The 24,059-nt window shown below is 33.2% G+C and overlaps 2 protein-coding genes across 3 annotated transcripts; one reads left to right on the top strand and one right to left on the bottom strand.

Moving 5' to 3' along the window:
• Positions 1 to 1,135: 1,135 nt before the first annotated feature.
• Positions 1,136 to 9,427, bottom strand: LOC147409305 (adenine phosphoribosyltransferase 1-like). Of its 2 annotated transcripts, XM_086427420.1 has the most exons (7): positions 9,107 to 9,427; positions 8,617 to 8,727; positions 6,297 to 6,389; positions 5,287 to 5,436; positions 3,086 to 3,144; positions 1,426 to 1,464; positions 1,136 to 1,342 (listed from the first exon to the last, which is right to left on the bottom strand). In XM_086427420.1, the coding sequence occupies exons 1-7, from the start codon at positions 9,396 to 9,398 to the stop codon at positions 1,295 to 1,297; spliced, it is 792 nt and encodes a 263-aa protein (XP_086283546.1). In that variant the 5' UTR covers positions 9,399 to 9,427; the 3' UTR covers positions 1,136 to 1,294. The 2 variants fall into 2 exon arrangements, with proteins under 2 accessions (XP_086283546.1, XP_086283549.1); XM_086427423.1 differs by having other exon boundaries at positions 1,136 to 1,464; positions 9,107 to 9,426.
• A 13,035-nt stretch (positions 9,428 to 22,462) lies between these two features.
• Positions 22,463 to 23,467, top strand: LOC147409304 (zinc finger protein AZF3-like). The gene has a single exon (XM_086427407.1). The coding sequence runs from the start codon at positions 22,562 to 22,564 to the stop codon at positions 23,270 to 23,272; it is 711 nt and encodes a 236-aa protein (XP_086283533.1). The 5' UTR covers positions 22,463 to 22,561; the 3' UTR covers positions 23,273 to 23,467.
• Positions 23,468 to 24,059: the final 592 nt, after the last annotated feature.

Below are 24,059 nucleotides of genomic sequence, written 5' to 3'. Positions count from 1 at the left end.
ATTTTTCTAGAAGTCATATTTAGCGAATCAAAAGTATTGAGCAAGCAAGTGGGTCACTGGCTGGTAATTAGTAGTGGGTGAAGGTGGATTTTGAACCTTAATTATATGGTTTTGACACACAATCCTTACCAACTTGACAAGTTGGCACCACCATATATCTTTGTTATTAGAGCAATTCTAATGCACTTGAGCTCGGGCTAGGCATCACCTCTCAACACTGTTTTGCAAAGCAAGAGCCTCAAGAAGGAACTCCAACACACTCTTTGTCTAACAAGGCATTTTTATATTTTTCAGAAAGAGAGTGAGATTCTCTCCCTATATGTTGACGGTAAAAAATTATGACAATTGAATTATCTTATTATAAATAAATTTGTGAAGAGTTGTTTTGACTAGTACGATTAGAGTGCAAACCCCTTGAATAAACAAAATACCCTTCCAATCCATAATAAAATATCTACCAATTATGCCTAGTTAATATTTACATTTGAGATAAGGCAGAATAGAAACATAATCACCAAGTTGGGATTCGGGAATAAATCGACAAGAAAAAAAATCGAAAAAATTAAAATAATGTTAAAACAATATTTTTTTTTCTACAAAGTGTTGTTATCATTTATATCATCACATCCTATTTTAAACTATAAAAATAAATGATCTTTGAAAAAATCCTTTTAAAATAACTTACTCAAAAAAATAAAAAAATTCACATTTTTTTGTATTTAAATTGTAACTTTTTCAAAAAATCATGATTTTGTCGCCAATCTTTAACATTACGATTTAAACATGATTTTTTAAAAAAGAATTATTGACTTTGGTGACTATGAGTAGAAGTGATTTAACACAAAATTTTGGATCCCACAAATTCCCCCACTTTTACATTTAAATTTTAAACTTGATATAATCTAAAAAAATTTGGTCAAAATCCAAGAAAATTGCAATCTTAGTCTCTTACAACCCTAAAATCACGTTGATTAATTTTCAAAAATATCTTTTAATTATGTATTATTCAAAAAAAACTTTTAATTAATAAAATAAATTACAAATAAGCCCTTTTGCACATGCCACCTAGTAACATATAGCAAGATATAGACTTACCTTGCAAGCAACAAATTTATGGGATGAGGCTTTGATCATATATTCGAATACATTTAAACCACAATGATCATTGCTTGGGTACACAATTATAATACTGTGTCAGATATCTGCCACCCACATTATTTTTCAAATATTATCAACCATTCTCAGATCTAATAACCCCATCAAATTCAAGAAAATTCCTCATTTTACTACCAAACTAATTCGATAGAAGTGCCTCCCAAGTGAAGACTCTTGAGCTTCCCAGCTAAAAAAAGATCCAACAATTGCATAACATACCAGCAAACAACACAAAATTCTGCAATATCAACTTCATCAAACCGCACTTACAAGGACGAACAATGGTTTGTCTCCCAACCGGTCCCGACCCTGAGATAAACAATGTGAAAATAAACTCGAATGAATCAAAACGAATAATAGAAATGTACAACATCAAATAATTAAAATGAATAAAAAAGGCAATTGAGTGGTCTAGCAAGCCCTAGCAGGTACAATATCCCATCTCCAAGGGTGGAATTTCGGTTTGTTGAAATGGAAGGATGTCGATTATTAGTTTTCGGAGAGTATCTTGGACTATTGACGTAAGGATTCAAACGAGATGAACAAACAGTTGGAAATACAATTCTGATTTTAAATAGATGTGAACACATCCAGGTTTCACAACCTTGCACAAGTTAGGTTTCCTGCATCATCTACATCTTTTCTTCCTAATCCTTTACAAGCATATAGGTATTAACTAATCATGCCTGAAAAGAAATTTGTACTAGAATCTATAACCTGCATTTTGTGAGGATCTTATGTTAATAAGGAGTCCTGAATTGTAAAAAAATTCTCCTTTTGTTCATAGAGGTAAAATATATGAAGTAAGAAAACAAAACCAAGAATCAACTACAAAAAGATCTTTTTGACTTAAAAATCTGTGGTCACCTCAAGAATTACTTACGCAACAAAGTTCCAATGGAGTAAGACAAGTTGCCACCAAAAGAAAGAAAGAACGAGGGTTTGATGCCATTCTTATAAATATATGCGTGCGTGGATTGGGGCAATCACTAGAACGCAATGAAATATATGACCTTGGTCATCCCCTTTTTACCCAATGAACAGAAAAGAGAGGCAAGGACCAAGACATATGTTCCCTACTGAGGCAAACCAAAGTGTGGCCTGTGGTTCTAGGAGTGATGGAAGTATTGGGATGCAAGGCTGAACCAATGTGATATGAGACATTAAGAATGCCAGTTAATAGCTTCCATCCACTGAGTTCCATGAAAGGAAGAAACATATAAAAGTTTCAAGCTCTACTTTGTTTATTTTTTTATAGGTATAGGGTTGGTGGTTAACAAATGAAGTTGGATTCATGGTGGTTTGACCCTAGGACATGGGAACAACACTCCACACGTCTTAACACTTAGCCAAGTTGGCACTTCATGCTCTACTTTGTTGGAAGAAATGATTGAAAGAACTCCATTTTCTAAGAAACAAAACACTTCGTCAATGTTCATATGTCAAAACTTGAGAGTAGTCTTCTACAAGAAAGATATGAGTGACACAAATTCCAGGTTGAGGATGAGTTTCAAAAGAGTGAAACTTTTGGGTGCTAAGCTTTAAAAATGTGTAATTTTTTTTCCCTTTCTGATAGATGCTAAAATTTTAACTAGGGAGTTTCCTGACATCCATGTCTAAAATGAGTCAAAGTATTGTATCATATTAGGTACTCCTCTACAGAATAAAATAATCTTCTACCACTATACTTCTCTATAATTTAGCATTACTAAACATTGCATTTTCATTAAGAAAGACAAGAATGAGACATCTTTTTTTTATAACAGGACCCAATAATTATTCTAAACATGGTTCAAGTGTGTCATGTTATGCTTCATTTGGGATCCCACACAAAAACCAAGGTCCTGTAAAGAAGTCAATAACTCATGCTTTTGAGCTGAATTCTTATAGTTCAGATAATAGGATATGTTTTTTAAAACTAGAAGCATACCTTCAGCTCTGGCAATTCAATAACACAGGCACACTCAACCACCTCCACTCCAACGCGCTCTGCAAGGAAAAACTACTACAAAATGAATACTGATAGGCAGAACTGACCAAAAAAAGAAAAAATTTAATGAAGAGAATACTTTAAGACAAAGTGTAGACACAATATAGACCAACTACCTATTATATAACAAAAATGAACAAGACCAAAGAAGTAGTTTTCCTAACATCATGATGGCTGACACAGATGGTTTTCCATCCTATAATCAATTGAATCTATTTCCAAGAGTTTGAATAGTTTAACAACAGCCATATTTTCTTGTTAAATTTATAGAACACTGACTTAAATGAGGATTACACAGGATGCTTATGGCTAGGAGGAGATGCAAGGGATCGCAAAGAGCACACAAACTTTAGTAGATTAAGGATATCAGAAGTGAAAGCAGCTCTAGCAAAGATGAAGACAGGTATGTTGGCTAACGATAACATTTTGAAGACTAGAAAGATTCTGGATGAAAGGAAAAAAAGTACTGTAACAAAGACTGCGAACAAAGGTGACATTGAGAATTGCACAAACTAGTGGGCATCAAATTTATGAGTCACATTATTAAATTATGAAAATCAGTGATAGAAGAAAAATTAAACAAAAACAAAGATATTAGAGAACTGATTAGGTTATATAACCATTGAAGTAATCTTTCTACTTAGACAAATGATAAAAAGTTTCCAAAAAAGTGGAAAGATCTCTACATGGTTTTTATGAACTTAAAGAAAACACAGGATAAAATAATTATACGGTGAATTTGATGAGTATTGGAAAGAATTTCTTACTAAATAAATAGAAACATTAACATAATTAAGGACATGTATGGGGGAGTTATGATTAGCATGAGAAAAAAAAATGTGAGGAGACAAACAAATTCACAATAACCATTTGTGTTATCTTGGTTCAAGTATCCATAAGGATGGAGAGATTAAGGAGGTCAGTGCCCATCTGATTAGACATAAATTGCTAAAGTGGTGGTGCACTTCTAGCTTACCATGGACTGTCCCAACCTAATCATTTTTTTTTATTGGTGAAGCATCTCAATTAAATTAAAAAGGAATTTTTTTTCATGAGACTGGCAGTAAAATGGTTATGCTTGCTCATACATAACAAAGACTAATAACGGTCCCAATTAGGGAAGACAAAGAAGGACAAAAATTAGAAATAATGAAAATGAAGTAGTAGTATCATTAGATACTAAATAAAGGAAAGTTGATTTGAGATGGTCTGGTCATACACAATGAAAACCAATAACAGTGCCAATTAAAAAAAAAAAGCGAGTTGAATGTTATAAACAGGGGTGGAGCTGGAATTTTCTCGGGGGGGGGGCGGGCGCTGTAGTTCACTTGTAAGGTTGAAGAGCTTGAAAATGAGCAGAAAATCCAGGGGGTTTTGTTAGATGCAAAAGAGAAGGGAATTTAGTTCATTTCTCATTAGCTACGAGAGAAGACCTAAGTTGAGGGGGTCAATGTCATCAGTTTAAAAACATAAAATTTTGACCAAACCAACTACATGCTTCCGTGACCTCAGTCTTCTCTAATAGATTAATGCAAAATGACCTCAATACCTCACTTCAATCTGAAATCGAAAACCCTTTCGACTTCTCATTTCAAAACAGTCATCTTCAACCTGTGAAATCATAATAACTCTCACCCTCTTCCACTCTACTATTCTGCACCAATTGTTATGGAGTCCTTCCTCAAATCTTTGATATGGCTGGAATTGGAAGTCCGCATTCTTTATAAATCACTATATAAGCTTTTTGTTAAACCACTTTGGATGGGGTTAGAAGTTTCAGTATGGGCTGATTTTTGGTGAGGATGATCTCCTCACCCCATTCCGAATCTTCTAACCCATATAGGACAAAAGGCTTAGGTTTTCTTGTTGGTTGACAATCCTTTCCCATATATATATATGAGTTGGGATCTGTTGACTCACAAGAAAACACGTGATCCCAACCATTTAGATACAATATCCAACAGTTGAGCTTTATGCGTATCTTGATAACACATATCTCAAACATACTTATCCTGGGATAAGTCTCAACCATAACATTTTGTGTTTAAATGGTTGGGATCATGTGTTTTTGTGTAAATATGAACACCTGTTTATTATTAATCTGTTATATAACTTAATAGCATCAGGAATTAACAGATCACCCAGTAGCCTGATTGCAGCACACAAGGTTCCCCCCGTTGCAATGAGATCATCGATAACAAGGGCACGTTCTCCTGACTCAACAGCTCCTACATGCATCTCCATTGTGTCTGTTCCATACTCAAGAGAATATTCCTCCGAAATAACTTTCCCTGATGAAACATCAAGATTCAGAAACAAATCTATGCAACAAGAATGATAATTATCATCAAATGCATGGGTAAAATATAGTGTGATAATCTCCTAAAGGCACTCAAGGTAAAGTTTATTAAATACCATATTGGAAACAAAAATGGGTGGGTTCTTTAAAGCAAAAAAAATTACAAAAGTTGCATGCATCCTAAAGGTTGAAAATCAGCTCTCTATGGTCTAACTTTAAGCAGCATTCCCATTTATATTGAGAGTTGGAATTCAGAAAAAAGGGTAAAACTACAGATTAGAACAATAAACTATAACAGCACCTCAACATTGAAGTTGACGCAGCCAAGAAAAGTACGTGCACCTAAATATTCAGGCATTCTAAAACTTTTCTCTGACATTAGTTTATAAACCATGTGAAAAGTAAGATGTATCCCAGGTGTCACTTGTTTGGTAGAATTGATTGGATATTTTTCCCCATAATTTGGTGGGTGGGGGGGGGGGGGGGGGGGGGGGGGGGGCTAATGAAGGTTATTGCAGCATCTGCCTGTGGGCATAGCTATCTCAATTTAGTGTAACATGGATACTGAATAGAACTATTACAGATATTTTCTTGGAGATGGAACTTCAGATAATCCCAGTCCTCTGCTTGACCTACCATAGGAAAAATCCAGGCCCATCATTGGGTTCAAATATATTTCAATGTGCAAGATATCACAAAAAATCAACAGCCTCCCATCGACATGGAGCATTTATTCATTACATTAACTCTATATTAATTAAGAGTTTTACACGGCTCAACCAATTTTGAGCAACTTGTTAGCCAATTATGCAATTCATCCTGAGAAACAAAAAAAAGGCACAAGATGCATACCAGGCAACTTATTGGGTTTTCTCATAGGGACAAATTTGGCCCCTATAGCCAAGGCAATAGGAGGGCCGAAAATAAAACCTCTTGCTTCAATTCCTGCCATAAATCATCAATATCAAATACAGAATGTAAAAAATATAGTCAGTTTTGCAGGGATACAAGCAAATAAGTCAGAAATGCTCTAAACATCTAGGAAATGGTTTACAGATAAATTTAATGAGGTGGCTTTGACATGGCTACAAACTGGATAAATCAACTCAGATATTGCTTAAGTTGAAATTACCAAAAGCTGGGGAAAATTCATTTCCACATGAAGGTCTTTTTGAGAATTCATTGGTGACAAACACAATAGTTTGATGACATTTTCTGAGGTCTGATTAACCTTGTAATTTAGACCTGTTCTTCTTAATAAAAATATTCTAGTAAGCTTTGTCCAACAAGAATAGTTAAAAGAAGTGTAAAATCCATATGACATCAAGGTTGAAAATTTTGTACCATCTTGAAATGTCCAGGCCAAGATGCCTCCATCTTGATGAGACAATGGAGAAAAGGCTTGGTTTATTTTGGGATAGCCTCGGTTTGATTTGGACCCAGTCTTATTTTATTTTTCCATAACCAAGGCACTTGAGACAAAAATTTATATATGCATGGGGCATAATGAGACATCAACTAAAGATGTCCAATGAGCTTGAGCCACATTTACTCTATAACAATATGGCATCAAATGAATGAAATTAATTCAGTATAAAGCCACAGACCAATATGTTTAATACATCTTCTAATTAATCTTCACCCAACAATAGGTTTAAAGTTTTGTCACAGTTGGGAATAAACATCGTTGAGCAGCCTTGGTCAAACTTCTCAGAGATGTGACCAAGGCATACAATGTCCAGATTTTTTTTTTGATAAGTGTAAAATTTTATTGCAAAGAGAAGAAGAAAGAAAATACAAAAAAGGATGCTGAGGTAGCCCCCAAGTGAAAGCAAAGAAGAATCTACAAAGCCGAAGTAAATAACTAAATATTAAAAAAAAAAAAAAAATAAATAAATAAATAAATAAAAAATAAATAAAAACAGCACTAAGAAATGCATAAAGAATCCTATCTAAACACAAAATCATTGAAAGAGAGCCCCGCAAAATCTGTGTTCAACTTTGACCAAAGGTAGAGCAGCCCCGAAATTTCCAAAAACACCGCATGAGATGTACTAGCCTTGCCCTGGAACACCCTGATATTTCTCTCTCTCTTAAGACTTCAAGCAATAGCCGAAGAAAGGATAGCCCAAAGGTGATGTTTTCTACGAGAGAAGATATTTAATGTCCACCCTTCTAGTAACAAGATGAAAGTTTGTGGAAAATAAGTGGAATGTCCAGATTATACGTGCCACATGTACAATCAAGATGCTAATTCAAAAATTAATAATTTTATTTCTTTCACGAAAAAAAAATGTAGAACTAATCATCATTGAACTCAATAATCCATAAGGATAAAGAGATAGAGGAGGAAGTTGCCCATAGAATTAGATCTCAATGGTTAAAGCAATTGCGTGCTTCAAGATTTATGTAATTGACATACACCAATAAAATCAAGTAAAAGATGGTAGTAAGACCGGCTATGTTTTATTCATTTGAATGTTGGGCAATCAAGGAACATGTTCACATATTGAGTACAATAAAGATGATGATGCTGAGATGGATGAGTGGAAAGATAAAGAATGATAAAATTTGAAATGAACACCTTTGTGAAAATGATGTAGACCCAATAGGTGATAAACTAAGGGAAAATCATCCCCATAGTGTATGAGACAAATGTATGCATTTCGATTAGGGTCATATTCTACGGCTACAATTCTACCAGATGTCTTTTTCATTCCGTCGAAAATCGATTTTACAGTATAGATGCTTATGATCTCGTTCCGATTGAGATGATTTGACCATGTGCAACGGAGACAGATAACAGGATTATTTAGAAGGAACTTGCGAGTCAAAGGTTATAAGATAACGAGAAGAAGATAAAAAGAAGGGTAGGGATTGACGTAGTGAGAGATGATATGAACACATTTGAATGACAGAAGACATGGCTTTTGACAAACATCCAGCCGAACTCAATTTTGTTGGATAAGACTCGATGATAATATCAAAATAAACCGAGAATACTAAACAAATTGCAGTCAGCTTTCCATTCCTTAAGGGCAATTTTTTCGTTCTAAGGGCTTTTGTTCGTCTTTTGACTGTATATAAAACTAGCATGGATTCCAAATCACGGTATACAACAGAGGAGAAAAGCTTAATCATTTAAGCTTTTGAAGGCAACATAAGCGATTACCAGCAACAACAGAAATGTTTTTGTCTTTGTATCTCTCGACAAACAAATCGATGGTGTCCTTAAAGGCCGCTGGGTCAAGAAGCAATGTAGTTATGTCCTGAAACATGATTCCTGAAAGAAAAAATATATATATTGTGACACTAAATTAATACAAAAAAAAAAAAAAAAAAATCGAAAGACCCAGATCAGAAACACAGGGTTTTAAGTTTCGGATTCCAACATCCATGAAATACCCCATTGGAAAATATGGATTTTCAACTGCAAATTAAAACACCCAAGTTAAAAATCTGTGCTTTTTAGCTTAAAATTGGAAAACCTAGATGGAAATCTCCTTTTCAGCTTCAAATGACGAAACCCAGATACCCAGGTAGTAACCTGGGTTTTTAGCTTCCAATAGAGATACAAAGATGGGAAAGTTGTTTTAAGTCTCGAAGTGAATAATTATTTCAATAAGAAACCAAAAAAGTGTTTAATTGAAATGGAAGATCACCTGGTTTAGGGAAATCGGGGATTACTCGAATGGTAGAAGAAATTTTAGCGATTCGATTGTGATCCTGTGCATCTTCAGAAGCCATTTCTCCTTCGTTGCAGAAAGAGGGTGAAACAGAGGTTAAAGTGGTGGAGTTCGATTTCTCTCGCACTGATTCACGAACAAAGCCAAAGAGAGAGAGCGAATGAGAGAGACTGAGATGAAGAATGTCTCTCCTTACTTTTAGGCGCCTTGTCTGACCTATAGCACTGAAGCTATTAGCGCATGTTGCACGCGCGAGTGAGGCTAGCATAATGGGCTTGGTCGAAGTTTGATTTTTTTTTTTCATCCAAGAATCCATTATATGCCACACATGATGTTAAAAGGACGAAACTACCCCTCAATCAAATTTAATTGCTGTCAGGCATCTTGGCCATAGTACACTTGCACTGCCTTTGTTTTTGTCGACTGAGACAATGGAAGGAATGAATGTGATCAATCAGTGTGATCAGCAAAATTAATGTCTAAGATCTCGAATTATAATAAGTCATGGAACATTTCGATTGTTGTTGCTTCAACAAGGGCCAACTTTTTTATTTTTTACCCGTAGGCTTGACTAGTGGGGACAATGCAATTACCTCTTAAAGCATCATATCTTGTCCAAATCTCTTGAGTACAGGTAATTAGGGGTGCAACTTAGTGCGGTGCAAATCAAGAATTGAACTAAACTGATAGTTTTGGAGTGGTTTGATTTGGTTTGAAACAAATTGATGTTCGGTTCCTGATTACGAAAATGAAGAATCGATCAATTTAATTCGGTTCTCAGGTCAAGTTTGTATATATATATATATATTCGGAGGTCTTAAAGAGAGTCAAACACTGTACCAAACATTTTTAAAAATAGTGGTTAGAGGTTTCAGAATGGGCTGAGTTTTTGTGAGGGTGATCTCTATGATGAGGAGATTATCCTCACCAAAAATCATCTCATTCTGAAACTTCTAACCTCATCAAAAGTGATTTATAAAAATCGGATGGTCCACAATTCTTCAACTTGTAAACTAGAATTAGAAGTTTCGGAATGAATTGATTCTTTGGGAGGATTATCTCTTCACCATAGAGACCATCCTCATAAAAAATCAGCCTATTCTGAAATCTCTAACCCTTATTTTCAAAAATGTTTGGCATAATGTTTAGCTCTCTTTAGGGCCTCCGAACACTTCCCATATATATATATATATATATATATATATATATAATATATATATATATATATATAAGTATTAATAATTATTATAGACTATTTTAAGATTTAGTACATAGATTAGTGATCTTTTATAAATAAACAAATGAATTTTTATGGATAGATTTGTGATTTATTAAATGAAATTTTATGTTTGTTTTTTCATTAAAAAATATTATTACAATTTATAGAATATTGGCAATTCGTAGAACCAAACCGACTTTTATTCGGTTTGGGTTGATTTGGTTCCAATGGAGTTTGGTTCGGGTCTAGTTCTTATTTAGTGGAACCGACCTATGTTTGTTCAATTCCAATTTGACCTCAAACCGAACCAAGTTGCACCCCAACATGTAATACCCCTCAAACCACACATACTAGGTAAACTGGAATAAAATCCCTATGAGTGGACTTGAACTCAAGACCTCTTCCTCTTTGAAGTGAGGTCTTGGCCACTATGCCAACACCCATTGCTTAAGGATCGTCTTTCAAACTATTTGTTCCAAATGCACTCTTATAACTACTAGATAATAATGCTTTGCCTGTCTGTGAGCATTGTACAAGACTGCAAAAGGGTGCACGTTAAGGCATCTCCTTATGACTTCTAGATCATTGTATCCAATAAAACATCCTGATAGAGGAGTCCCAATTCATGTTGCATCAAGTAACATGGGGTAAAGTCAAGTGATAAACGAATCGAGGGATTGAAAGATTTTGGTGCTAGTTGGTGAGATTTTGACGCGTGTTGTACTAATCTACATTGTACAAATATATGAAATCCATATCTTGTCCTACTTGGCATTATACATACTAGTCATTTGTGTGATGAAGTGGCTGTGTGAAACTTTGAGGGATGTAATAAATCAACATCTTGTCCTAATGGGCATTATATACATTAGTCCTTTGTGCGATGAAGAGGATGTGTGAACAATTGAGGCATGCAATTATGACCTGTTGACAAGAGGAGAGAGAGAGAGAGTTTTATAATGGAGCCTTAGAAGAGGAAAGTAATTCGAAATTATTTTTGAGTCATTCTAAACTAACTTCGCTTGATCTACACTGCGATGTGGTAGTGTCCAGAGAATCATAGATTTTTTTTCCTGAAGATAGAATTTAAAAAAATCTATGGATCTCTGGATACTTCCACTACAACAAGTGTTGAAGGTAGTTAGTTCAACATTTTCCATTTTCTTTAAGAACAGATGTCCATATTTTCTCATGAAACAAAACCATTGGCACATTTGTAGGTATTATGTCAATATCGAGCAAGTGGGATGAGAACAACTTGATTATTTTAACCACCATCGCTATCGTTGCCCATAGAAAAGTAATAAATAAATTGATCTTTAAGCATATTGCTTTGGATGCACATAGAAATTAATTATAATAACCAATGGGTTGACATATTCAGCTTGTTGATAATGCAACATTTATCTATAAAAATTGAAAAAAAAATTTTAATATTACATATATCAAATTATGCTTGTAAAATAATGATTCTTAGTTAAATGAAAAAAAAATGAAGATGAATGTATAATGTAATCTTAATGTGGACACTTCTATTAATGAGAAGTGAGTTTCGATTGACGAGAGAGAAATATTTGAGGTGGACTATTCTTGTCATTTAGGTATATTTATCAAATCTTAAAATTAGTGTTGTACCGATAAAATAGATGAGATAAATACTATTTGCTTGACACCGACCGATCAAACTAAAATAATTTGTTTTACGATAATCATAAAATCAACTAAATAGAGTCACATTTACAATCAACAAATAACAAATTAAGACAAATGATAAACTAAGCCAAATATGAGATAGTAAATGACTTGTGATAGTTATGAGAAATTATTATATACTTTAAAGACGATGCCATAAACCAAATAGAACATATAGCAAAGGAATATCAACTAGGTAGTGATAATTTACTTAGGGAGTGTATAATTTTTATTCGAGAAAGTCCATATTTGAAGAAAATACACAATTGATTGCACTTTTATTGACAAAACTTTGGGAAGATAATATTATTGGAGTAGGACAAGAATTTACTGACAGAGAGCACTCCGGATTTGTGGCAATATACGATTGTTCACAACTTTGTTACATTATTCATCAAGAATGATTCAATATGATAATTATAAAGTGCAAATCTAACAGGTGGTCGTAACGGTTACATGCATTAAAGGTCTCTAGTAATTTAAAGTTCACAATAAAGACAATGTTAAATGCACATATACATGGTAGAGGAATTGCATGTAAAAAGGGAAATCCTCAAGTAAGTGAGAATGTAGTCTCAAAGTTGGTGATAAATAAATTAAAAGACAAACCTCAATATATAGCATGTGACATGATCAAAAATATAAGGAGAGATTATGATATCCGCCTTTCATACATGAAATGTTGGAGAGTGAAAGAGATCGTGATGAACGAATTACATGGAAATTAATAAAAAGTTCAAATAAATTACTTAAAATCACAAAAAAGAGTACATAGAATAATGTTTAAATATAATCAATTTATAGTATACTTGCCATTTTGTACTCAAAGGACATTCCAATTTAACTTCAAAATAGAGAACTGCATCATAATTGAGACGAAAAGTTTAAAATAAAATAAAAAAACATAAAAAATGTCAAGTTCATCAATAATTATTGTCAAGTTCGATGATTTTCTTTTTAACTTAACAATAATAACAGAATGGGGGTATTCTGTGATGGTTTTTAGTAATGTCAAGCTCGACAATAATATCATTGAGCTCAACAAAATATTGTCAAGTTTGAGGATTTGTTTGAAATTTTTTTCGAACTCGACAATAATAACAAAATTGGGCATCATGTGATGGTTTTCAACGGTGTCAAGTTTGACAATATTATTATTGAGCTCAGTAAATTGTTGTTGAGTTTGAAGGCTTTTTTTTTCTTTGAAATTATTGTCGAACTCGACAATAATTAAGAATCATTAATATCGTCGAGCTCATCACTACTTAAACCGATTATCATTGAGTTCATTAATAATTATTAATGACCTTGATGTTGGTAAAACCTAACCATTTTTCATTTTTCGAGTATTTTTGAGTAAAATAGACTAAAAACTTGAACAAACAACATGTGTAGTTGATTTCAAAGCAAATGAATCATCATTGATTGATTTTCATCAAAAAACATCTATAAAATTTATAAAAATCCTAATTTTCACTCACCCCTTTGATATGTTAGGTGGAAAAAAATTTAGAAAAATCGAGTTTTATTCCTTCTCAACTGCTTTCCATTGGAATAGATACCCGGAAACTCAATTGGGTTGTCGAAATACGATTTTTTTGGGTGAAAGTGGTGAATTCGATCGGTTTGGGCAGTTTGGCCATTTCAATCAGAATGAAATGTCGGTAATGAGGTTCAAAGACTACTTAAAAAAAAAAAAAAGTTTACAAAATGAACTATAAAGAAAAGCCCCAAAACTTAAGGACTATTTAGAAAGAAATCCCTCTATCAGGGTCCTTCAAGTAACTTCTCTTTTTTTAAGTAAGCTCCCCCATTCTCTAAATGAAAAATAAAATAAATTAGACATATTTTACAAGAAAACCTTATGTTAGGATTTATTAAGTATTTTTTTACGTTTGTATCTCAAATATCACTTTGCAAAATATTTTCACAACGAGACAGAAAATTTCACTTTAGATAAATTTAAAAAAAAAGAAGGTAATGCTAGAGTGACATCCCGCCAACACTGAGCTGACAAAGAGATATGCATAGAATCATAGATATTTTCCTCGAGATTTTCAAAAAAAGTAAAACATACTTTGTCTTCTTCATTTCTCCCATTAAATAAACCTTTCTGGTGTTGTTTGTTCCAACACTGCCTCTCACATGGTTTTATTTATTTATTTGGGTTTGCAGCCTATCTAAAAGTTGATTTGGTAAGCGATGACTTCATCGGAACAAAAAGCCATCACTTAAACGTGTGTGTGTTTCATGCCATCGTAGACTCTGACTTCACTTGCACGCAAGTGGCCACACTTGGGAGTTAGACACCAGTTCACGTTTCACACGTTTAATTTAAGATATCCTACTTCGATGCGACTAGTGCTGATAATGATCCGATATATATATCCTATGTTTCAATTGGACTGAACCGATCCAATCCAAAAATAAAAATAAAAAAATTGTATTTTTGGATTGAAATATTAGATCTTATATAATTTTGGATCGGATTTGGATATACACCAATCTGTTTCGAAAAAAAATCTGATCCAAATATATTTTAATATTTTAATTATTATTCTTAATTTCATATAAATACATGTAGATAAAACGTTTTAATCTTTTTGATTTTTCTTTATATTTATAGTTAAAAAAATAATTTAAAATATATATATATATATATTGAAATATTAGATCTTATATAATTTTGGATCGGATTTGGATATATACCAATCTGTTCCAAAAAAAAATCTGATCCAAATATATTTTAATATTTTTATTATCATTCTTAATTTCATAAAATATATGTAGATAAAATGTTTTAATATTTTTGATTTTCCTTTATATTTATAGTTAAAAAAATAATTTAAAATATATATATATATATATATTTGAACATTGATAATTTGAAAACAAGGCATATTTTTGGAATCGGATCAAGTAGATGTTTAAAAAAATTAGGATTGATATTGGAGTGATATTGATCTGGTACAGAATCGATCCGTTGCCAATCCTAGATGCGACTAAGGATAAATGGTTTTAAATGTTGACTTGTCAAAATTAACTTGTTTTAATTTATTAAAGCATTTAAAATAATTTATTATATTTTATTAATATATTGTATTCAAGTGAGGGTAAATTACAAAACGTTTGTCTTTTTTATTTTCCTTGTCCGAGTAATTATAATTTTTATTAGGAGCGCACTATTTACACCAACTTTTTTTCTTGTCAAACCCACTTAAAACGTTAAATGTCAATAATGTGTAAGTACGTAAATACCCTTTTAGATTTTTTTATGACTTACTACATACACCCACCTAAAACTCACCAAACTAACGTAATATTTCCCTCCTACTGATTTGAAGCATATCAAACCCTACCCAAACATCCATAATTAAGCATTTTGATAGATGAAAGTTAGTTTTCATCATATTTTATTTTTGGAATTATTTTTAATTGTTTTGCAAATGTACCATCTAACAAATCGATTTTATCTTTATTGTTTGTAAAAAATTTATTTTTTCAAAATTTCTAGCACGTTCAGTAAGTCAAAACTGAACTCATCAACACTATTTCGGTAGGTACATACCGAATGCATTTTTTCACATGGGATCCCCACATAAAGAATTGTTCAATGTGTACCTATCGTATAATACATTTTTTCTGTATGTTTCAATCAAATTTATCATTTTTATATTGATGATTACATACTGAATAATTCCTTGCACGCGATCCCATGTGAAAAGTGTTTGATATGTTATTACTAGGAGTGCAACTTGGTCTAGTTCAAACTGAGAATCGAACCAAATCGAGAGCTTTGGATTGGTTTGGTTCAATTTATAATGAACTTTGGTTAGGTTCCAAGTTAACAAAATAGAAAACCAACCAATTTGATTCAATTCTTGATTCATGCCTTGTAAGAACCGATCCAAACCAAGAACCGAATCCTTATATTAATAATTAATAAAATTATAAATAAATAATATTAATTTATTTAATAAATTATACCTATTTTTATGGATAAATTGATTATTTTTTTATGAATAGATTAATGACTCATTATATGAGAGATCGTATTCATATCTATTTATTTTCATTAAAAATCTATTGATTCAATTAGATTTTTAAGATATTGGCAGTTCATAGAACTAAACCGACCTTAATTCGATTTGGGTTGATTTAATTTTATGACAATTTTGTTTAGATTTGGCCTCAAACTGAATCAAGTTGCAATCCTAGTTATTACTGAACTTTTTTTAAAATGTTTGGTATGTACTTACCAAAAATTATTGAAAGGTTTGATAGATTATTATTATTTTTTTTTTAAATAAATCGGTGGGTAAAACTAACAGATAAATTTTTTTTGTTGCATACACACACAAGTACCGTGGGTTAAAGCAGTAAATAGGTGTAACGAGCACAAAAGTAAGATAAAAGTATGAGATTTTAAATCAGGGTTCATATTTCTCATTGTTGAACTAGACGACTCAAACATATTGAAAAACTCTTTCAAGATGACTCAGTCTTATTCATCAACGAGACGAGACGAGACGACAAAATGAGTTTTAAAATCATGTTGTGGATAATAAGATGGCTCATCCAAGTCAACGGAGTCTAGAACGAGTTTCTAAAGCATGGTGCACGGATATTTTATTTTCCTGTAACAGTGAGCCAAATTTGACCTCATTATAGCGTAAGTCGTAACTATCTAATACATTGAATTTTAATCAAGTACTTGGTCATCACTTTTGACCACAAACAATGAACATGTGTGTATCCTTGCCACCATTGACTATTGAACATGTTTGACTGATGGGAAGATATTTATAGGGATTCTGACAATAAACTACATCTCTAGGAAAATACTATTTATCTTTAACATATTTTAGTTCCTAACCCTCTACGTTTGATTAACAGTGACAAATGAGGTTTGAGATAAGAACTACGGTACGCCGACTTAAAAATCCAAATCCGCCTACCACTGTTTATCTGGATGGACCCATTTGGCAATATGGTCGGGTAGAATCTGATTGTAACCCGATTCATTTTACTGACACGACACCAACTGTGCAATTCTTTGGTGATTTATAAAGGAATTGGTGTGGCATTTAGGAAGAGTTGGTTTGTCAATAGTAACTCTTATTTTTTATTATCCGGCAAAGCAGATGATCAATAATTTGTGATCGATATATTTTTCTTTGATTACCAATCTAATTACTTTCAAATAACATGAGAGACAGCTAACATGTTTCTTGATTTTTGAGGATGTGTTATATCTGATTTCTTCTCTCTAAATATCATGCTTAATTGGTTGAGGATGATGATTATCTTTTCAAGAATGACTTTTGGAAAACCTGAGGGATTGACTCAATGGCAATTTCAGATCGATAAGAGATTAATGCTTGTAGATCGTGAGTTCGAAAATCAATATGAGCATAAATCCCATAAGAACCACCCACAAGGGTGCACCCTCACTTACCTGATCCGTGTGATGTACTGGCGTTGCACATGCCCCGAGATTAGTCCTTGAAAAAGACCATGGTCTACGAATTGAGCAAAGCCCAAATATGGGTCCAATCCGATGTCTACAGGGATACCTGGTTATAAAAAAAAATGACTTTTTGAGCTTGATCTTTTATTAAAGTTTTAATTTGATTTGTGTAGTGTGTTTTTCTTCAATCCAAGCTTCACACTTGACAGATTAAGAAGGTTGCATTTTCTCTTGAAAGTCACTTATAAGCCTAATCTTCTTTGAAGGCTTGGAATTCTAATATTTTTGTTGTAAAGACATTTTTTATTCTAGAGAGAAGGTTTTACGGGTCTAATTGTTGAGGAGGCTTTGACTCTTTTATAAGGAAAGGGCTTGTTTGCACCATCTTTTTAGAGCTTAAGAGTCTGGGACTTCTTGGCACAGTTAAGGGTACTTTCCATGGTTTCAAAACTCTATTCAACGTCTAGTCCATGGACAAGATCGAGTTTTCTTAGAAGTCAACTCTTCCTGGACGAGACAAACCATTTAACTTGATTTATAATGATTGATTTACATATATTTAAATTAAAATTACTATATATATATATATAATATATATATATATATATATATATATATATATATATATATATATATAGATATATATATATATATATAGATATATATATATAATAAGGTAAATTAGAAGATATTTAGTCATAAAACCATATTTTTATATAATAAACATTTAAATTCTAAAAAAAATGTAATCAAAATCTACAAAATCCTAATTGACTCGATTGAGTTTTACTGACTTGACCGAGATTTTCAAAATATCATCCAAGGCATCTCGTTTATCTCGCAAGATAACGTGAAGTTTGAGACACCGTGTATATCTGTATCATTGTTGTACGATATTGAGATGACTCGAGCGAGTCATCTTAGTCTTGGATGAGATTTAAAACTGTGGTCCTATCTAATGGTCTTGAATGGTGTACTTCTAAGTTTAACGTGGTAGGGTGGTCAATTTTTCAATTATACCCATGATTTAATGAGATTTACTAATTATTTTTAAAAGCTCACTTGTCCGATGATTGCCTTCTAAACTAAGGAGCCAACACCATGATTTCCTTTTCAACCAAGTATGCAAGGCCAAAGCTTTGCTAAGGTCTTCCTTGGCCACCTTAGGCCAAGTTACCATCATCGATCACCCCCCCCTCCTCGACCACAACACCTCGCCTACATTGTGACGAATGTATCCTCACATTTAGATTGTATGAGGCCCCAAGAATTCCCAAAGCACTTTGACATACCCTTTGCTTGAATTGAGTTGTTTGCTAAGCAAGGAGCTCAACCAACTAGGACAAAGATTTTCCTTAACTTCATAGCTCAACCTTACTTAGGAAGACCTTGCATTTGAGGTGCATCCTCAAATCTTCAATATACAACTATATGCATGAGTAAAGTTATCAGCCCTATTGATTGTTAGACTACAAAATATATTTCACAAGAATCATATTCTTTTGCTTAAAAGTTGGAAAACTACACCAAGATATGTCCTTGAACTGTTTAAGATGATGTTTCAACTATCAAAGAGGTAACTCATTCATGCACATATTAGACTGATAAGTTATAAGTTACTTGTCAGGCTGTTGATAGCTTGTTTTTTCAGTCCTTGTTCCCATACTCTTTGAATCTTTTGGGTCACTTTTGTTTGTAATAACTATAAACATAGTAGACATGGATCTAGGATTTGATCTTGAACAAACAATATAATAATCGAAATCGAAAAGTAATAATTATAAAATACCTGGATTCGCTTTTCTGATTATCCGCGGAGAATGCGTTGATCTTGATCTGCAAAGAATAGGTGCACTATCTCAATAATTGAATAATCTATGTGTAGAGAGGGGGGGACGGCCACCTATTTATAATAGAGAATACTAGATTTTCTACTCATCGTAGAATTCTAGTAGTAGGTGAATACCACTTAAGTTTTGATAGGATGTTCACTAATCCATCATATTTGATGCTGGTAACCAATGCCAGACCACTAATATGGTTTCCAATTTTATCCTTAATGTTTTGAACAAATTATAATCCAATATTTATATAAAATTTGTATATGTGAAAAGGCCACAAAATAATTTTAATTACGAAAATAATAATAATAATAATAATAATTCCAACAACTTTCTCTTAAAAACTTGAGACCAACTGTGTTTTATTATTATTATTTTTTTCGTTTTTCTTCTTCGGTTAACTTGATTGATGAGGTATCCTTAACAAGCATCACACTGGTATCCTTGTGGAGATTGTTAGAGAAGGGATCACTTATCATAATAAAATAAATAACTTGGAGGTCTTGTCAAAAAATGAGATATCACTCGATAGTAAATATCTCGAGGAGTGTTAATTGAAAAACTCGTTGTGGGGATTTCTTTACCACCACTTCGAGATTCATAACACTACTAGTTTAGATTTGCAAAAAGACTTTTGTGAGCATTGGTGTGGTACTTGCTAAAGAGCTTCTGATACTTCAGTCAGTAAACCATGCACCCAATCAATTGAAATTCAATTAATTCTTAATAAACAATTTTACCTTATATTTATCTCTTTAGGGTTTTTTTTTTTCCTTTTTCTATGGACTTCTTTCCTCTCTGGTCTCTATTTCTAATTCAACTTATTTCTATTCAGATAAGTTTACACTCAATCCCATGACGTTTTTCATTATTCTAGGGATCTAAGCTCAGTTGGCAAGTTTACCACGATTCCCGAGTGTACTCAGGACAGAGAAGAACTTTTTCCACCATTGGTCCCTTAGTCAGGAACCATAGCATTGACATGGGGGCCTTCCAGTTGATTTCATTTCCTAACATGTTCTCCAAGTCTTGCTTTCTTTCACTTTTGTGTCCCAAGCACTCCTTTCGAAATGTTCTTAGTTCATTTCATGCTACGTGACTTATGTATATCTAAAATGATCTTATGGTCACATATAGCTATCAAATTATACCCACACAAGTCATCATGAGAACACTAAGTGTGAAAAAAATCAAAATAACAAAGAAAACACAATCACACAAACACATAAACACACAAAAATTTACGTGATTCGGCAGTGTGCCTACGTCCATGGAACAAAACAAGATCAATCACTATTTTCTCTTACATTTTACAGTTCTAAAGATTTCTATTTATATAACCGAGAGTTACAAAAACAAGTAAAACTCTCCAAAAATAGAAAATCCCTTATGAAAATATTATATGATTAGCGCAATAGAATACAAGACATTTACATAACACTAAGAATATTTGCGAAGCTAAATTATAAGATCAAAAGGAACCATAAATGTACTCTCTTTTCTTTTTTTGGATTGGTACATAAATATAAACTCTTATTCAACTACATAAAATAAATTTTAAACCATGTTTTACCAAAAATAAAAAATAAATCAATGTATCATTTGCATCCCTCCAAGCATACAAAAAAGGAAATGGAGCAAAGTTTGAACTAAAGATCTCCAATTTCATGAAAAAGCCACCCACACACACACACCCACACACACACCTACACAAAATCATTAAATTAAGAATGACCCAAGTAGATATGATTGTGATATTTACATGTTTCTCAAAACACTTAATGCCAACCCTCAAATTCTAATGCCTTGATAATCAAAATCAAATTCACTTGCGTCATTCTTAATTTAATGATTTTTATACTCCTTCCTTTAACCATTTAATTCTTGGATTAATCCCTCTTTAAAGTGGTTTTGGGCCTAATTATGACCCAACTAACTTTGTTGCTTTTTAGTGTCCAATGCATCTAAAATCCATATACATCCCTTGGGAAGGCTCAATCCTTGTTGTGGGCCCAATTTTGAATTTTCTAACATGTGAAGCCTATTCACGACTATTAAGGACTTCTTCAATGATGGACTTTTCCAAACCTCCAAACGACACCGAAGGCTCCATGTGGAACGGTTGAGATCACAAGATATTTCCTAGAATTTTCTTTCAACAACTCGTGATATTTTGATTATCTCTAGAAAAGTCTAGTGTAGAGTTACGTGTACACCACTTTGGACCTGCCACCTCAGTTACAGCTACTCGCGTAAAGAAAAGTCCACACTATTGTAGAAGCAAATGTTGATTATCTAAGAGAGCAATTTGGCACCCCAACTTTTGCTTATTACACTCCAATTAAATATTTAAAAACATTACAAATGTCTAACTCAAAATATTATCTCAACGTAACAAAACATTTTAACACTCCTTCAAACAATTTCAATAGTTTAACAATTATGATCAGACTCACATAAAATCATAAACCCTAAAAAATAGAAATACAACAAAAATAAAAACAAGATAAAACTTCTATTGCACCTCAACTTTTACTTACTCTCAATCATTTACTTATGTCAAAATTTTGATAGTAGTACGTTGTTCATTTTAATTCTCAAAACATATTTTTCTAATGATTTTGTCACTTTTATGATCAATTATTAGTGAAATCACTAGTATTTTATGAGTAAATGTATTGATAACAAAAGTGACATATTCACGAATTTGTAGATTATAAAAGTAATGAATTCACTTAAAAAACATGTTTTGAAAGTTAAAATGAACAGTGCATCAAACTCGAAATAATTTCGTAATATTCAATTCATGAAATATAGATTCACCTTTTATTTATTTTCTTTATTTTTAATGGAGGTGCAATAAGTAAGAGTTTGGGTGCCAATAATAACTATATAATGTTAAGCGCGTCTTGTTTTGACTTTTGACTTGGAACTTGGAAGAAGTCTTTAGTCATCTCTTCTCCTCTACCACTCCACTTCTCTTTGACCGACTTCACTCAATACCCCCAACTAAACGTGCGCCCCCTTTTTATTATTAGCCTACGCACCCCTCCTTTCCCACGCAACTTCCTTCCAAATTCTTCTTTATAAACCGCCTCACCGCCCACACTCTCTCACTCAAGTCTCAACCAACACTTCTTCTTCTTCTCTCTCTCTCTGTCTCCCCTTTGTTCACAGAGTTTGATTTGCAGATCAGATCAGATCAAAAGATGGCACTTGAAGCACTAAATTCTCCAACAACAACAGTTCCTTCGTTCCACTACAACGATACGGATCTACACTATCTTGAGCCATGGATGAAGCGTAAACGTTCCAAGCGTTCTCGTCTCGATAACACCATCCCACCTACTGAAGAAGAATACCTCGCTCTCTGCCTCATCATGCTCGCACGTGGCGGCTCCACCAAGAACGGTACATCTGTGACACACCGGAACCACTCTCCCTCTCCTCCTCCTCCACCACCACCAACTCTGAAGCTCAATTACAAGTGCTCTGTCTGCAACAAATCTTTCTCATCTTACCAAGCCCTAGGTGGACACAAAGCAAGTCACCGAAAACTTGCATCCGAGGATCAATCCACGTCATCAGCCACTAACATCACAACCGTTAATCCTCCAAGTACTGGTGGTAGGACCCACGAGTGCTCTATTTGTCACAAATGTTTCCCCTCTGGACAAGCTTTGGGTGGACATAAGAGGTGTCACTATGATGGAGGAAGTAGCGGTGTTACTTCTTCCGAGGGAGTGGGTTCGAGTCACAGCGCTCATCGTGATTTCGACCTCAATTTACCTGCTTTGCCTGAATTGGTTCCTGGATTTGGGGTTGAAGGTGTTCGTAATCGTCAGATTTCAGTCGATGAAGAGGTGGAGAGTCCTCACCCTTCGAAGAAACCTCGTTTGTTGATTCCTGGAGAGATTTGAAGATGATTTCTTGATTGCGTTGATGGTCGATTCAATTTTTTTTTTTTTTTTTTTTAAGGAAATTTTTTCCCCAATTTTTTGTTGTTGTTCTCCTTGGTTATGTACAGAGAATCCTTTATTCTTTGTAGTTTGTAAACTCTTTCTCTCTTATTTCTATGCAAGTGGTTAGTGGTTTATTAATTTTTGTTGGTCTAACGTGCGCCTCTTTCAATGTTCTTAAGAACTTAACCTACACCCCTTATTTTCTGACTTTAGAAAGAATTTAAAAGTTTGTGATTGAATCTCAATTTCTTACTTTAAAAAATACTGCTTCGCAGCGTGTTAAGCGCAGCAGCAGAAGCTTAGGTCACGGACCACTAGCGCATGTTAGAATGATGTATGCACTCCCATAAGTTAAACAAGACGTGCGCACGTTAGAGCATTTAGTTCTATGGAGAAGAAGATAATCTTTTCTTCTTGGTGGGGATAAGTGAAATATTGGCATCAAAAATGTCAAAATCACCCTTCTTCTTGAGATATTGTTGAAGCCCACGTAGGTTTTCTTGGAAAAATGTTTAATACTTTTTTGGGAAATCGGATTCACCACGCAAGGTTGAACAATTATATATTTTATGTTTTTGAGTTGTTGAAAGATTTTAAATTGGTATGATCCGGTCCTACTCTTTGATATTTTTCTGGAGTTTGCTTAAACATGGATTATCTCTACAAAAAGATTTTGACAAATAACCCTGTAATAAAATAAACTTTAACTTGTAACTTAGTTAATATTTTGAGAGAGTCTTTATTT

This window comes from Akebia trifoliata, chromosome 2 (genome assembly GCF_017979445.1).
Source record: "Akebia trifoliata isolate Shusen 1 chromosome 2, ASM1797944v1, whole genome shotgun sequence".
NCBI lineage: Eukaryota > Viridiplantae > Streptophyta > Magnoliopsida > Ranunculales > Lardizabalaceae > Akebia > Akebia trifoliata.
This window is presented reverse-complemented; position numbering and strand designations above follow the sequence as displayed.